At 38.4% G+C, this 18,068-nt stretch overlaps 1 protein-coding gene across 1 annotated transcript in view; it reads right to left on the bottom strand.

The window, feature by feature from the left end:
• The window catches only part of LOC136714039 (E3 ubiquitin-protein ligase znrf2), a 61,520-nt gene that overhangs the window by 23,801 nt on the left and 19,651 nt on the right, over positions 1 to 18,068 (bottom strand). The window contains exon 2 of the mRNA XM_066691337.1: positions 1,772 to 1,867. Within this exon, the coding sequence (XP_066547434.1) occupies positions 1,772 to 1,867 (96 nt within the window). The remainder of the gene's footprint in view (positions 1 to 1,771; positions 1,868 to 18,068) is intronic.

Raw genomic sequence — 18,068 nt, 5'->3', positions numbered from 1 at the left:
GTGTTGGAGGAAATCTGACAGTGAACTGCAAGTCATTTTAAATAGAAAACCCGAGGCAGAAACCTGTACTTCGTCTGCTTCCCTCATTTTCAACAGCTTGTTTAAAGCACTGTTTTCTATCACAAATGGCACTTGCTGTATTTTTTACAATCTTTCTTTTGAGGAAAATAAATAAAATATATCAATCCCAGAAGACTGTATTCAAAGTAGGCCAATGCATACGCTGAGCAGAGCAGAGAATAAACAAACAAAGCTCCCTCCCACTTCTCCCTCACTCCTGTAAAAGATGTATTCCTTAATAGATGTTCTTGATTGTACACCACATTCCCCTGGCTACAAAGACAAGCCCCGATCAGGATAGAACATTATAGAGACTGACAATTTTAATTCATGACAAAGAGCTGCCTAAGCAAGGCAGATTAAGGAATTAGACCACTGACACAATGGCACTGTTTGAAATGTAAAATCCAAAGTCTCGCCGTTGCATGGCTGCATGCTTACAATCTAACTGAACCAACACATTAACCTCAGAGCCAGCTGAGTCATGCATTCATATTGCACTCTGGCTTCTCTCTCCGGCTTCAAAAGCCCCAGTGGCAATTTGGAGGCCAGCGCCTGGCGCTGAGGAGAAAGAAGGGAAATGGATCACTCCTCTGTTTGTGCAGGTAACAGGCCTGATATGTCAGCCCCCCTGACTCCAGCTATAAGTCCTCCCTTTTATTCCCCCAAGCGGAGGTCGTCATTTCCAGGGCTTCCTCTCCTGCCAGTCCTTATCATATTTATTACACACAGTTCCACTGACTTAGTTCCCAAGTCCAAGTAGCACTGGCTGTCCTCAACTCGGTTGTACACAGTCACATTGCTAACCACTATACAATATTGGTAGGCCTTAAAATGGACTCTAGTGTTCCCTACAAAAAACATCTGTTGATGCTAGGACTCTAAATCAGACAAATGGCAAATGGAAACAAAATGGCACTTTTAAATTAGATGCAAAAACTGCACTGTTATATCCCGTACTTTCATCCTTGGGAACAAATATACTATTTATAAATACACACCGCTTCAAAATCATGTTTCTGGGGAATCTAATATCAGTTAGTACAAATATTATTTAATACAGTGTTGTTCAAGTCTATATGCAAATGATATTACAGACTGGTATTAAAAGGTGAGTGACTTGAATCTGCATCACAGACTTCATTAGACAGCAGTGACTAGAACGTGAAGGCATTAATTCATTAGCCCAAAATAATCTCTCAAAGAAGCTAGCTTTCCTGTCAACTGTCATTATTATTGGAGATGAGCAAACTCCCTTTAAAAATAAGAATACAAATCAGGAGTGTGAGAGAAACACTGTCTGATTGGACTAGTTCCTTATTGTTGATTCCCCGATGCTTTGTGTCACAAGACTTGGCAACTGCAATGAACATGTCACTCTTCAGCAGGAATAACTGATGGAGCGTGTCAGTTTCACAGTGCGCTCAGATTGGGGTGTCTGTCACACACCATATCTAACCCACTTCACACGGCATGATGGACACTGGCAGCCACAGCTAGCCTAGCAAAACTCTCAGGATGCTGGAAGCACTAGGACATTGTTGCATTAAAAGAAATGTGAAAATGTCCTCCAAAACATCTTCCAAAATCCCATGGATAAAAAAATAAAAACAGTTGGATGCATAACCACACTCTCCTGCAGAGTCAAAACTGTTTTTAGTAGTTCAACAGACTTGGAACAATGTAGTGAGTAAATTAAGAGGATTCTTACCGTTGTACGTTACCCTTGGCTTCGTCAAGCACATAACAAGGTGCAAATCCATTTCGTCCGACGATACAAACTTGGAGCACACAGGGCACTTGAAACCTGTAGAAAGAAAGAGTGGAGCGGTGTGTTAAAGAGAAACCACAAGAAGATGTGCCTTGATCGGATAGTTGTAAATTTGAGAGCGCTGTTCATTTCTGATTCAAAGTTCAATGGAGTTTCGAACTCTGTCCTTCATGACAGTTTCTGATATTTATCCAGTTCAGTCAGTAGATCAGACAATTGGGAGCTTGGTTGACAAAAGCCAGAAGGCCAGCATTTGAGACCCATATCAGATATTTAGACTCCTGTTCTTTTTTATACAAAAACACAACAAACAAACAAATACAAATCAAGCAGTGACAAAATCTGTCCTACCACATGCTTGGAGTTAAGCTGCCCCTTTTTTCAATCGGTTTGTAGCTGGTCTGTCACATGCATTTCTACTCTAACAGTCAGATGAATCCACTCAGAGAACAGAGACAACTGCAGACAGATTTTCTGCATCCCAGCATTTTTGTAAGGGTGAATGATGTGTAATTCTTCAAAAAAAAGCATGAAACTTATACTACCAAAATTTAAAGTAGATATTTTTAAATCGGTATACTCGCTCATTCTTATTTACTGTGCGTAGTAAGGTACCAAATGTATTTGTGTATATAGGTCTGTAATTTTTTAACTGAGGTAAAAATAATGTTTTTTTTTTTTTTTTTGCAACAAAGGGGGAAGGAAAAAAAGCTTAAAAGGCATTTAAGCACAAAACCTAACAACTCTGGGTAATTTGACAAGATGACCACCCACACTGTAGTTAAGAATGAATTAATAATAACTACTACTGGGTTTTCTCCTCCTTTACTCTACAAAATGTTTTAGAAATAATCAGAATATGTTGTGCTTTATATTGGTTTTATTCCTGTTGTGTGTTGTGTAATCTTATTAGTAGCGTTAATGTATCCAGTTGCTCTCATTTCCAGGTTCTCGTAAGGTCAAGACAGCAGAGCAGAAAAAATAAACCCTCTCCTTGAAGAACCCTTTTTCTTGCATTACGCAATTTTTATTGCAAGCCATAAATTAATTTCATTCAGTTCTTTTGGCAGTGACTCTGTTGCTCCCAATCCTGAATTTGATTATTAAAGTGCCTTGGATTTGAGATGTCTGATTAAAGGCTGCTCTCTTCAGACTTAAATCGGCCTGGAGAACTTAATTAGGATTCTCCACAGCCTTTACGGTTACAGAAAACACTTGGTGTGAATATTCATTTTGGGCTCATGATTTCAGGAATGAATAGGCTGATTTCATGTCTTCAGCACAATATGCAATATAATTAGGAATCTAAGTCTAATATTACTGTGACAGTAAGCGAAAGACGAAGACCGTGAGCGGCTACTGGCACAGACTTGTGGAAAAACACGTTTCACAGAACATCAACATAAACACAGAACTGTCACATGATTGTGCTTGATTCGTATCGACTGACATTTAAACAGATTTTCCTTATGGTATTGTTGACCTTGGGATCGGAATGGTTATCCAGTAAATACTTATTTACCGAAAACATTTTACAAAAAGCATTTTAGACAAACTGAATGAAATGTATAGATCTCAAATATACACGGTTACTGCATCCCATCTCACACAGTTTAACAACACTAACAGGTATACCTTGGGGAGCCAATATGGCAGATACAACCTTTACCTTCCTGGCAAGCTTATTTTTAGATGGAGTTGCTTACAGTGACATCATTACAGATACACAACACCACGTTATTTAGAAGTGTTCAAATCCCCGCGCTCATGGCCCTTACGCCACTTTTTTGTTCTCCATCATGTTCCACATGGCGATCTCACCACCTGAACGCTGGAGTAGAGGAGAGGAGAGGATCTGCAAATCAAAATCGTATAACAAGGCCTGCCGAGGGAGAGTACAATGGCAAAAGGCTGGCAACACTGACTCCAGAGAGGAGCAGATGTGCCATAATGTGATTCTAATAATACGTTACTGTTGTGACACTCTGCTTAGCACTACAAGACCTTGGGCTGCATTAGAATGTAGAAATACACGTTGCTTCCTCAAGTTATTAGAAACACGTACACAGTATCTCAAATCAATGAAAAGAATTTCACTCAATGTGTGGCTGCCTTGGCCAGCTCCATCTCCAGGGAGGAACCTGTGAACATACTGACACGTCCGGCAAAACCACACACTACACTGCTTGTGGTCTTACTTATTATGGAACCACAGGATGCCTCGTCTAACCGACTGACCAGCTACCCACACATACCTCACGCCTTTACTGCTTGGATCTCAGTGGGGAAATCGACTCATGCCAAGACATTCCAGCCCTAGCAAATGCCTGCAGTTTGCAGTGATGGCACACTGGGATAAATCCACTGGCTTGTCAGGAATTTCACCAAAGGAAGCCAGAGTTCCTGTCCTGCTGAAGACATGGGTGAAAGAAGGTTGTGTTTTCCTGGACTGGCCCTGAGAGGAAGTTATTTTACATCCCTACACCAACATGGTGTTTTCATGGAAAGCCATCTAATGCAATTGCATTCATACACAGGAGCTGAGGAAACAGGCCACCGATAACTGACACTTGGTATTGCGCTAATCTCTCGCAACTGTACCAGCAAATTTTTCTATAGCCCCACACTTCTTATTCTGGAGAGTCGCAGTTGCACACAAACCGCTTTTAATCATTCCGCTCAGATCACTTTGTATCCTTAAGAACAGCAGAATGACAATTTTATTAAAATTAATTAGCACTTGTAAAACCAACACCTCGACTAAGCCTCACTCTACAGCAGCAGGGATCTTAGAACTCAGTCTAAATCCTGCAGTGGTTGGCATCTACTAGAGGTTAAACTTCTGTGATACTGTACAATCGTGTAATAGTCACCTGGCTTTGTTGGATATGTCACAGACCCGTAGCAGCCCTTATTGTTCATTTAGACATTTAAATCTCTCTCAACGGTGCAGAATGAGGAAAACACTTCAAACACATTTGTGTTTAGATAGATCCCATCCATTTCCACCCCATTCAAGGTCAGGAAGGAACAATAGATAAGCGTGCTTTTCAACTAGTACAGAGATGACAAGTTTACAGAATTATGAGACGGTGAGCATCATGTTATCAAGTTCTCCATTTTCATTTGTTTACTTATTTTTGGCAATGGCAGCTCCCAGCAGATGTTCAGTGCGAATAAACAAATTGTTCATTCGGGCCTTGTGTGAAAACTATTTCACACTCTGAAGTCAAGATAAATAAGCTGCATTTTAGTGGAATCGGACCACAGTTTGCTTGTTTGTGCCAAAAACACGGATGGCTACATTAAGTTACTTGTTCATGCAGATGTTGTGCAACAGATAATACAAATATGTATTGGTTCAAAGGTTAATGCACTACCTTCAATGTGTTTCGCCCGAGTGTTAAGTGACACTTTCCCAGTGACATTCTCATTACTCTTTCAGGACCTGACCTTAAGCTAAACCCTTAAGAGTGAGGACAAGACATTTTTATCTTCCTTAAGAATAGCATGACATCATACGGTAGCTTAATGATGTTTCTTTTGGGTCTCTAATAGCAGGTAGTGAAAAGCAAGGTGTTCAATATTCCATCGGCAATGTGTCTGTTGATGCACAGAGTATTGGATTTGGATGGTTTGTAATGAAATAAATCTTCAGAAGAAAAAGCTTCATTTAGCAGATACACTTCTGATTACACTTTTTGTTGAAAGCATGTGTCTGTGCTTGAACGAATACAAATAAAATGAGCACTGAAATGAGAGTAGATCCCATCATCTGTTTTCAACCAATCTAAGGTCAGAAAGGAACAATGCTATTAAAGATCAACTTGATAAAAGAAGCAAAGCAAACATTTAGCTCTAGCTCTCGTCAGCTTTTCTGCAAAATACAATAAAGCATGTGCGAACCTTTTTGCAATAAAGGCTTGCATTATTGCCTAGTGAACAGACTGTTCTGTAAACTCAGGCCGAGAGGCACAAGCTGTACAGATCCAGCAGCCTTGCTCGATGCAGGAAATCAATCTGCAGACTACCTGATTACAGTGTGCCCTATGCAGAATGCTAATTATTAACCATGCTTTTTGCACCTCTGCAAAGAAAACCGTATTAACATTCACTGTGTTGCTTAGAAGAAGGCCCCTTTTACCAAAACCTCGAGGCTGGCAGAAAGCAAACACCATTACTCAACCCATGTGGAATGCAGCCATGTGTAGAATCCTGATGAGAGATCACTTGATAGAACACACAGATAGCCTTGAGTATTTAGAGAAAACGCATTTCTGAGGTCATCAAAGAAACAAACAAACAAACATCTGCATCTGAAGCTACACAATTACAAATCCTTACAGAAGTAAGGGTTGTGATGCAGAATCACTACATCTTAAGATATGAGAAGCAAATAATTGCATTGTAGCAAGGAATCATAAAATGCCTTAAAATATAGCTTAAAATATACAATCACTAAAATAATATGAATCATAATACTACTATATTCATTTCACATACACACTATGTGGCAACTGATCACTCTCTGTGGCAATTTAACAGGAAATGTAAATCAAACTATATATATCTGGACATGTGGTTCCCTTTTCATATTGGAGACTAATCCATTAAATCTTGTGACTATAGCTTCCTGTTAAAATTATCCAAAAGTAAGCATTTTTATTACGAGTACTCTGATGAAACATTGTAGAAGGACAACACACACACACACACACACACACACACACACTCCATTGTGCCAAAAAATTGGAATTTCTTGTCAGTTCTCCATTTGCCTCAGTAAGGTCGTTCTGATGATCTTCTCAGAAGCAGCACTTCCTCAAATCAGTAAAGCAGGTCCACTTAAATTAAGGAAGAGGAAAAAGGAATCAAAACCTAATTGTCTGATATGAAGTAAACCGTTTGCAGTCCGAGGCGTTCCTTATTAAACAGTGCAAAGCATTCAGTGAAAAAGCAATAGTAAAAAGCTATGTCTAACAGTGAAATAATCAAAAAAACAAAAGGTAAGTTAAAGTAAGGAGAACTGTTAATTTGGTCTACAACCTTGGAATTATTATTATTATTATTATTATTATTATTAGCAGACACCCTTGTCCAGGGTGACTACAAAGTGCAATAATACAGTGTAGTTCAAGGCATAGTACATTTTACAAATTTAGAATTTACACAAGTAAATTCTCAGCTACAGGTTTAATAGTTTTTTTTAAAGGTTAACTACTTTTCTTGTGTTGGATGTTGAGTCATATTTATGTTCTATTTAAATATGATGTGGAAAACGCTTTCTTGGAGAACAGAGCAAATTTGCACTGCTCCTTTAGTGCCACTTCAAATACCAGCTGTTGACAGTCAATGCAGCCTTGCTATGAACAACTCACTGCATGGCCATTGTGGCAGAAGTGCTCATTAACATCACATGACACGTCCTGGAAAGGATTCTGCTGGTTATCTAGGGCAGCCTGAAGACCGGAACTAGAAAGCCTTAATTTAGATCAGGGACAGTACTCCCCAGAATCCTCAGCTTTAGTTAAAGTGTGTGATGGGTTTGTGTGAGGCGATGTCTATTCAACAATTAAGAAGTTCAAAAATTCAAATTAAATTCAAAATGTAATGCAGAAAAACAAAATACTGTACAAGACAGCAATATAGAGATACATGAGATATACGTTTAATGTATTACATTATAACTAAAGGCTGAGGGGAAGGAAATAATAAAAAAAAAGTGAACTGGACTGTAGAAGTTCTCTTTCACAGGTAACCAGCTATCCATAACTTCTGCAATGCAATGTTAAAATAACCTTTATGTGGTGTACAACGTTCAAAGTGAAATTGATGACGATGGGGATACTACTCTACAAAGGCTGGTTTTAATAATGAAGGACAAGAGTAACCGAGTCAGAGACTGTTGAGTCAGACCCGAGAACTTCATTATTTTTTTATTCTAGGTTTTTAAAATATACATGAAGATGTGAAAGGATTTAAATGTAAAGCCACCACAAAAGAAAAAAACACTCCGGAGCAACCAGCTCCATTAGAGTGAGGCATAAAACCTTTCAGGTGGACTTTGCAGCTGCTCTATAAATAGTAAACCAAACAGGTCCATCCATAATGCACCAATTACGGCATCTCATTAACTATGTATACCTGCAAGTTGCTTATTCACATCTGACACACTGCTGTTGTATACTGCCATCCTGGGTTATATAGTGTCAGGAGCTGGACGGCAAATTTTGTAACCCACATTGAAAGGGTTACCAGGGGGAGAGGGGGGTGTTCGGTCCTGTTTTGGAACCCCTGGACTGGGAATGGGCTGCTATAAGAGATCCAGCTTCAGTTATGTAACACTGCATTTGTTCCAGGTGCCAAGAGGAGGCAGCCAAAAAAGTGCAGCTTGTTTACCCATCTCCGTTGGCATATGAATAGCTGTGCTGACTCAATGGAATGAATTAGCCCTGACAAGACAGCTGGAACCTGTCTGCACTGCTGCTGGATGGGATTGCTTTATTCAATCCGACGCAGACCAAGGGAACACCAGTCCTTCAACAACAAAGCCGGCCTTTCTTCAGTGGGGAACCCTTTTCCACCCATCAGAAGATAGTCACGTGGATGACATCTCTGAAACGTACTGCACCACTTTCCAATGTTGAGACAAACGGCAGCACATCAATGAAGGGCCAATCTGTCTAATACAGTGTTTGACTATACTATCAGTGCTTAAATTCAAACTATTACAAAAATAAAAAAACTCATCCAATCCTTATGTAAACTTTCCACCAAAAAGTTAAAACCTAGGACTGAATGCAAATTGATGCTACAACAGCATTCATAAGTATTCAGGCACACAATAATCTTTAATAAGCAGAAATATGTTGGTATATCATTTCCAAGACATTTTATTTTTCACTGCATGTTTACTGTGCAAATTAGTAGCTTTTATTGTAATTTGACAGCTCAGATGGGTGACTAATATGAGAGTTAAATACAATAACAAGTTTAAACCTTTCTGTAGCTTAATACATGTTTTTTTTTTTGTTTGGTTTTTTACTCAGACACATACACACACCAAAGTGCATCACAAGTCTAACTTAATGCAAAAAAATAAAAATAAAAACCTTTTCACAATGTGTAGCCAAAAACTAAGAGTGACAGTCTGTAACCTACTTTTCGTAAGACAAACCTGTCATGCATTAATTTGCAAGACAAATACACTCCGAACCCAACAGCACAATGATACAGGAAAGATAATACACACAAACACACCAAATGTACAGACACAAATGAGCTATTCATGACCAATAAAATCTCCCTGCATACAAAGTTGCAAACTAAAATGCTATATTAAATAAAATGAAATAAAATCATAATACATTGATAATGGTGTCATGTCTGAACTGTTACGGGGAAAAAATATTTAGACTTGCTATACCCTGGTTTCAGTACATTATTAACTAGTAAAAGACGCTTTGGTTGAATTACAATTATATGCACCAATTAAAATTGATGGAAGGACAAACTAGGAACCCCACCCCAATGAACAAGTGTTTGCTTAGTAATAGAGAGCCATTAGATTGATAGCATAACAGTATTGTTGTGAATCAAGGACTCTAGTAAGTGACCAGTATAAAGCAAAAGCAATCCCAAAGCTAAAGAGCTATATCCTGAATGGGGTAGGATATACTGAATAGTAGGTTTATGAAGGATAAAAGAGGATTTCAGGCCATCATTGACAGTACTTTAAATAAACTGCAATTCAGAAGACACACATTCTTAACTCATACCAGCCCTGCGTCAGGATCAAGCTTGTTTAATAGGTTCCAAACAAAAAGGGTTTTCAATTGATTTGCATCCAATTTGTTTGCCTGTTAAAACAAGATTAATTTCTGGGATATAACACACAATTGTAAGACAGGCTTACCATCATCATCATAAAATATTGAAGGACAGACTTGGATTGCGCTTGTAAACAAAGGGTTCGGTGCTAGCTCCTCCAGCAGTGTTTCTGTAGGATTAGCATCGAACTCCGGAAAAACAACAACATAAATCAATAAAACAAAATTAAAGAATATCTCCTGGTCATGCACTTAATGGATTGAGATCCAATCTTGCAAACAGTATAGTGCCTATGTTTTCATTTTATACAGGTTTCGGGGAAGATTCCTTAGTAGAACATCATCATGATTTGTTTATCTGGTCCCTAATGATAAAAGGGCTGGTCAAATGGTCACTATGTGGAATTACACGAGCATCCCTGCCTCTTAGCTATGGCTGAGCCAAAATGGGAAGGGTTGTTAGCAGATATTGCAAACAGAGTGAGTTCATTCAGGTCATGTAAATCACTGACTTTGTAATGTTAATAATTAGATGTATAAATGGAAAAAAAAAAATTAAACAAAAAAACAATGATCAGCGAACATTGAGTCACCATAACACCTCAGTTACATTACATACAGAGTAATACAAAGTAAAAGGCAAGGGAAATGTTTTAGTGTAGTCTAGAGACCAGGTTCCTTCAAATCATAGGAGTATTTGTGCTTTTAGTTAAAGAGCACTGGGTGCTGCTTATCATCTGTTCACGGTTTATTTTTCACTTTACTTCAGACTTATATATTGAGAAGTAGAAGCGTCTGGAAACGATTTTTGTACCTGCTGTCTAATAGCAAGGGTTTAATGCAACAGCTTATGGGAAACACCAGTGGAATACCTGGCTCTGTCGTTTGCAGATCAGTGAAGGACTGATTCAACGCCTGCAGATGGTGCAGCCACTGAGCGTCTTCCAGGCATAACAGATTGCCAGACATGCGAAGAGGGAGGGGCTGGAATGGCACCCTGCAGTGTGCTGCCGCTGAACGCTTCAGGTTTTCATTACTGGATCCTAATACTCGGGCTTTCCTCAGGATCAGTACGTGTCACAGAAAACGCTTGACAACATATCCAACAGTGAAACAGAGTCCTTTTAATAATTAGGATGATAATATATCCATTTGGTGTTATTACTAAGTGGAAGAAGGATGACTATTACCAGAATATCTATCAAGGGGTGGCAGGCATGTTAATTCACCATTTGGTTCTACAAATCAAACCAGTTGCTGGGAATTCCTTACTTCAGCCCAATTACTTCAGTGAAGTTCCATGAGAGCTGGAGTGGAGACTGCTAATGAATGCAGCTGAGAGTCAAGGAAACAAATTAAATCAAAAACAGAAAATGCAGCTGGTATCTGTCGGGTTGGAGACACATAATGTCTGTCTGACTGTGTGATAAATTGTTAACAAGCAGCAAACTATACTGGGCGTCATATGACCCAGGCACAGCAGCTGTAACGGAAAAATCCGCTCAGAGTATTTCCTGCACACAAAAAAATGTATATTTGCAAAAATCCATGCGAAAAATTTATTTTAACAGAATTATGATTTACACTGAATACATTTCACAGAAATCGAGAATAAAGAGCTTCCAAAAGCTTTTTAAAATGTTTTCTTAATAATGAAAAGGACCACCATACCAAGAGAGAAATAATTATATTCTGCAGTGTGATGCTGAGGAGACGGCAGCAGTATTGCAAGGAACCTGCCCTAGTGCATAAATTATTGCTGTACCTGGCAACTCGTGCCAAGTCAATAAATGGGTAAATGATTAATTTCTTACATGCTAAAGTAACCGTTTCATGCAGGGCACGCATTGTGGAGATGTGGACTGCTCTGTGCTTTGCTGGGTACTCTTACAGACCCCTCCATTATCAACCTGCAGCATCAGAACTCTTCAGATGGGACTGGTATCACCTTGGATACTGCAGGACGAAATACCGATTAGAGTTGTCAACACTTAACTTATTTCTGTGGTTTTCAAGTATTAGTTGTATTATGCATTTCAATACAGCCTGTGGCTCACAAAAAAGGTTTTTCCAATATCATTTACCCAATGTCCAATTTAGATTTACACCAATACTATAAACTTTCAAATGTCAACTGATTCAATTTGGGCATTTCCAACAGAACAAACTGTGAATCTCATGTGTTTAGGTCTGTGTTCGGCATTACCAATGGCATATCTAATACTTACTGTCTGAGCTACAGATGAACCTTCAGGCAGCTTCTCTCTGTTTATAGTCACTCTATGGGTTCTTGCCAAAACCAAGAACCCGACCAAAATCTCCCTCGTCTCTGGTCATGCCCCATCCTCGATGGTGGATACGGCTTTGACTAGAGGAAACACGGAGTGCCTCAGCTGATTCTGAAACAATACATTTTTGCATAGGGCCCAGTTAATCTCCATGATCCTCTTTTAAAAGCAGACTTTATGAATTTAGTCTGTAACTGAACTCTGCTCGGGATCATTTGCTTTTCACTGGACCAGGCCCTGCAGCAGGGTGCCGAGTGCAAAAGGTTGTACATTAGAGACCATTTGTAACTGCACAGAGACCAGTGTGGTCTTCAATAACACCAATAGACTGGTAACCAGAACTAGTTGTTACTACCTATTTCTAGAGTTGGTTAGAATGGATTTCCTCTTTTTGTGGAAGGAAATGAAATTGAAGTTTTGTGCCGCTACAGAGCCAAGTAAATATAGCTGTTGCTAACCCTGCTTCCTGCAATTTAATTATAGGCTTGATACATCAGTCACGCAGCAAGTTCCTACAGAGAGCGTACTAAAGAGATGGCATCTTGGTTATCAGATTTGTCTGTGGTTAATGGACGTCACTGGATATTGCTCGGAAGTGAGCGGTCATCACAACATGCAGGGATCCTGCTTCTTTTATTTATAATTTCTTAGCAGACGCCCTTATCCATAAAGTCTGTCACAGGTGAAACGACATTATTTATTTTCTTTGAATTAAGGAAAGTTTACACACTGAGTACAGTAGCCTATTTAAATGTAGCAACAGCTGCAGCAGGTCTAATGATTTGACTGGATTTTTTTTATACATCTGTCAAAACTGACACACAGATGATGCTCTCCCTTCTTTGAAAGACACAGATAAAGCATTTTCAAATGCACTTTTTATCATGGGGGAATCTTTCTATTTCTACAGTATCCCTATAGAATATGATTAGTATTTAAAAATCCAATTTCACATGTTTCCTAGTGCAATTGATTTTGTTGCTTTTATTGATGACCCCACTGCTGCAGATGTCGCACAGGCAGGAGATCCATGACGACAACAACGTGGCAAGTTATTAAGAGTCTCTGTTCCCCGTCTGTCTGTCTTTATGAGCCTCTAAAGCAGACTGTAAGGAAAGCACCACTTTTTACACTATGCGTTCCTCCTGTGCAGTCTCGTTGTCCATTACAAAATTTAAAGTAATGAATAGTGTAGTAAAGCAAGTCATTTATTAACGTTTTTCTACAGGAGACATTATGCTTCTGGCCATGTGTTATAGGCAAACATTTACAATATCCATAAAAGGAAGTTAGTTACTTATCTTGGTTCAAAGAAATCAATCAATCAGTATTAGAGGTGCTAAAGTACATGAAGGAAATGTTTTTCATTTACAAGCAGATCTTTATCATAATTACTTATTTTAGGGGTTTTCTTCTTGTTGTTCTTGAATGACTTTTTAACCGAGTCCAGGCTAACCGCATCGTGTCACAGACACTCAACGAATCGCTTTAATTTTAATCACACATTAGCCTTGACACTAGTCTGTCCTCATGATGAAGACACTTCACAGCATTATACTGTGCAAAGAGAAGGATTTGATCATATGCTCCCTATTAGTATTATTAATGGGATTCTGATCTGACCTCATAATTCTCAGCTGATTTTTCTGTTCCATTAGACCAGCTATACTCTTCAAAAAATGAATCAAATAAAACCTCAGATGTATTGGCGTCTAATCAACATATTAGATGTGAAAATGTTTACATAAAATGGGGGAGAATCACTAAATCAAATTATCAGGAAACTAAAAAAAAAAAACTTATTTTGGTGATTATTTCAGGTTGAGGCAGAACTAAAATAAAGACCGATGACTTGAATGTTGCTGGCTGACTTTTACACAAATGCATAGAAAGGGAAAGAAATCTACAAATATGAACTACGATACATTTTGCTTGTGCTTGTAACGAGTCCAAAAACGTTGCCTCGTTACAACCAAACATGTCAGGCCTTTTCAAAAGTCCTCTTTCATGCCAAATGTATTCCAGTATCAAGAGCAGTCTACATGATATGCTTCAGCCTATTTCTGTTTTTACATTACAAAAGGCCGGCATTGTATACAGCACTGCATGTCAATGTTAAAAAGTCTGGCCAAGATCAATACAGGTGTCAGTAGCTGTTCTGCACTGCTCTGAAACAGACCTGAAATTCGACACCCAAACAGATACACAAACGCCTCATTCAGCATCCACAATATAACATTATTACTGTAAGTGTATATATCTTTGGGGAATGGTTTAAAAGACTTGCCTAAAAGGAACTACTTGATATTATTTCCACAGCTCTGTGATTAATAGGCCACTAGGAAGCAAAACCATCTCCTTTATTATTGACATAAAGGAGTTAATGAAGAGGTCCTTTTCAATAAAGGAATGTTTTTAAATATTTTGTACGATAAGCTTTTTTCCCCAGAACAGTACATATTAGTATTCATTGCTTCAAATGTGTATGAAGCAGATTTTTGTTCTTGCAACTTTGGTCTGTCAAAGCGTGGAAATGTCTCCATAGGAAAGATGGAAGCATTTCACTGCTGCATTAACAAAAAAAAGAGTAGCCCAAGGGAAAAAAGGGATTACAAATTTGAAACCGTTTAAGATTTAATCTTTCGATTGATTTTAGAGACAAGTTAATCACAATAATTTGAAAGTAAGATTTAATCCTAGGAGTGAATGTTTTTTGAAAGTGGAATGTGTCTTTTGGCACATGATCATCCTTTCTCCCTTTTTAATTAAAACAGTGCTCTATAAATATAACAATGTTGTATTGTTGGTTTTACAGCATACTTTATATGAGCGAGAACTAAAATATTTAAGGCCTCCAGTTACAGAATCTCAATGGCTATAGATCTCAAAGACTGTGACGAGTTTATGCAATACATTATAACGCATTTAGGATTACACAAATTTACTATGGACTTCCTGCAGGACACCAGTATCACCTCTGAGAAACACTGACTTATCTGCTCATTTGGGTGGTTGCAGAAGTGTAGAGTGAAATTAATGAAAGAAAGAAAGAGAAAAAGCAAGAAGGTGCCAAAGTGCATACAACTTCTGACTACAGAATAGCATTACGAGTAACTAACTGTCAATTCATTTTGAATTCGTATCCATTGTCTTCATACCAAAACAAGAAATATGAAGGATGCTACAAGGCTGAGTTTCAAGGTTATACAAAACATACCAGGGACAAAAAGTTTGTCAGTGATTAACTGGTGCAAATTTGACAACTTTTTTCTGTACAGACTCCCAGAGGAATGAACTCCGTAGTTCTTCTCTCATAACAAAAAAAAAAAAAAATCCCAAACAAAGAAAAATACCACAAAGACCATGAGGCTGAGATCAGACTATTTTAAATCAAATTAATTCCATAGATCCAGTCCTCTGTGGATAATTAGTCCTATTAACAAGGTAACTTTCTTGGTAATATCATTTCTCAAATCTACATTGGATTCACATCCTTTGCTCTGCTGTGGGTGAGTCATGAAATGAGGAACAATAATAAAGTGAATTCAGAACTAGCACTCCTCTGTCTGCACCACAAAAGGGCTTTTCAAAGGACTGAGCATACAGTGAAATCCAATTACGTCAAGAACAATAACCAAGCATGATGAGACACGATGCAATTGCAGATGGATCAGCCCCAGCGGTTGTGAGAGTAGAATGGACGGAGTGTTTCTATTGGTTATTTTACAGAAAGACTACCACAATTCAGTGTTAACAGTACAGCTAATGTTGAAAAAGAATGGATCCTCAATGTTTGATTCAACAGTGTCTCCTCCCTCTTCTCTGCGGCAGATGATCTTAATAATCTGAGAAAATGGGCTTGCTTTAGGTCAACTCTCACGGATTGCTTAAAAATAAATTGAAAGCCATATAAAGAGTTTAATAGTTTGCTTAAACAGGTGTGCTGTTATTCAGTAAAGGGATTATTTTAGGCTTGCAATGTTCACAAAGAAGAAGAAGTCCCCTTCGGCAACCTTAGACCACATGAAGAAACTTATGGCATATGCTTCAATCTGTACAACCGGTCTTTAAAAGTGGATTTGCAGGTGTAGCAGCTTACAATAAAACACTACAGACCAGAGGTGGAGTGATAAGAGCATGTTCTAACATCTCTACTTCCCTCCTGAATGGAAAGTTTTACATTTGCATCATATAATTGAATGCCATTCTGATTATAGAAGCGCAATGCACACCAATCGAGCTCAGCGTCAGGGTCCAGAATGATGCCCCAGTGCTGCACATTGGAAAATGGTGAAACAGACTCTGCCAATCTAGTATTTTTAGATGTGATTAGTGAAGCCTCTGCTTGTTCTGGGTTTATTTGTTCAGCCCATCCATAAATTAATCTCCATCAAGGACAGAGAGAACAGGCAATGACAAGATGGCCTGAACATGAGCTCATCAGTGGATCAATATAAAGCAAGACGACTTAATTCTGATCATATCCCCAGCATGTGTGCCCTGGTCTTCCGAGCTATCCCTTACAAAAAGATGCCTTTCAACATAGCCGTCACCATCACAGAGATAAAGACTGGCACATATAAGTGTTGCGGTACACCAAAGTAACAGAAATGTGTTGAAGCAGAGAATACCACAGTAAACCACACTGAATACTACAGGTAGCTTTACAACAGTGTAGAAATTAATGTGATTAGTGACAGAAGTTAGAAAAAAGCCAACAAGGAATACCAATCATGACTATCATACCTCAGTAGTTTGCCTAATAGATGTCTGACATACAGCTTGCAAGAAAACAACACCTCAGGCCATCTTAATAAAAGTTTAACTTCAGGTTACATTTACCAGCTCTCTTTTTTAATATATATTTATATATCAACAAAAAGTAAACATCCAATGACAAGCATTGTACAGCAAGGAGTTCGGCAAAGTGAAGAACTGGGGAAGGATGAAAATATAGTAGAAAAAAAAAAATACGGATACATTACATTACTTTACAGCACTACAGTAACTCCCAGAGCTATCACTGAAAGATTACATGCATGTATTTTTTTCCCATGATCTTAAGCACACAGATAAATCATCTTGTGCAGTTCAGGTATGCTTTGCCAAGGAGTCCTTCGAGCCTGTGATACTGTACTTGCAAAAGACGTATTGCTTTCTCAGTTAATTACTCTAATAGGCTGTAATAAGTATTTTTTTTAGAAATCATCGCTATCACTCCATATTGATTCTACAAAGACTTCTAGTTACTTGATTGGGACTAAATCAAATTATGGCGTACAGATATAGAACATTGGGGGGGCGGGGAAGATCCATTTTAGCCACTGCTTTAACGATTCATCTTTCATTAGTTTAGCAAAACAGCAATTGCATTTGTATTATCAATTCTCATTCTACTCAGGCAAGCTGAGCTTGGGTGCAGATATTTCCACTGTAAGCTTCCTCGTATTCCCACAAGCAGGAATATTAGTACCATCCTGTGGAGTCATTCAAATACAATATGAAGCAGTGTCAAATGGGTATTTCAGCCGGGTAACTCAGTTATTCAAAATGTGATGTTGGCATATGGTCCAAATTACAACAATTACACCAGGAAAATGTACAATGGCTCTATGAATAGTTGGATAACTGCCATAAAAGTCACCAGACTGCAAAACTGAGAACATAGCTTAGGTAACTCGTGCTGGGATGACACGGCGCATCTGTGGCGTAGAGTGGCTGGCTAATCTTTCCTTAAGGTTTCTAATGAGTTACACAAGATCAGCACAAATTCCCCATTTCATTTTGCAGACACTTTGCGGTTACAAAACAATCTTGACATTAATTTTGATATGGGAATCTTGTCACACAAGAGCTTAACCAGATTCAGATGTCTAAGTGATGATGTATTTATAATGGATCATAAGTTAAGAACATCCTTCTTTCACTAGAGATTTCACTTTTTTCTTTTCTTACAAATAACATGAAAGCAATTTTGACCAATCATAACTGAAGCCCAGCAATAACACTCCAGCTACAAATAGCCTACATTCCCTGTAATTATCTTCAGTTTCTTTGCTCCCTCGTAATATGAATTAAATCTAGGCTACACTTTGCTAATTAATGTTACAAGGCAAAGAT

This window comes from Amia ocellicauda, chromosome 18 (genome assembly GCF_036373705.1).
Source record: "Amia ocellicauda isolate fAmiCal2 chromosome 18, fAmiCal2.hap1, whole genome shotgun sequence".
In the NCBI taxonomy this organism is placed as follows: Eukaryota; Metazoa; Chordata; class Actinopteri; order Amiiformes; family Amiidae; genus Amia; species Amia ocellicauda.
This window is presented reverse-complemented; position numbering and strand designations above follow the sequence as displayed.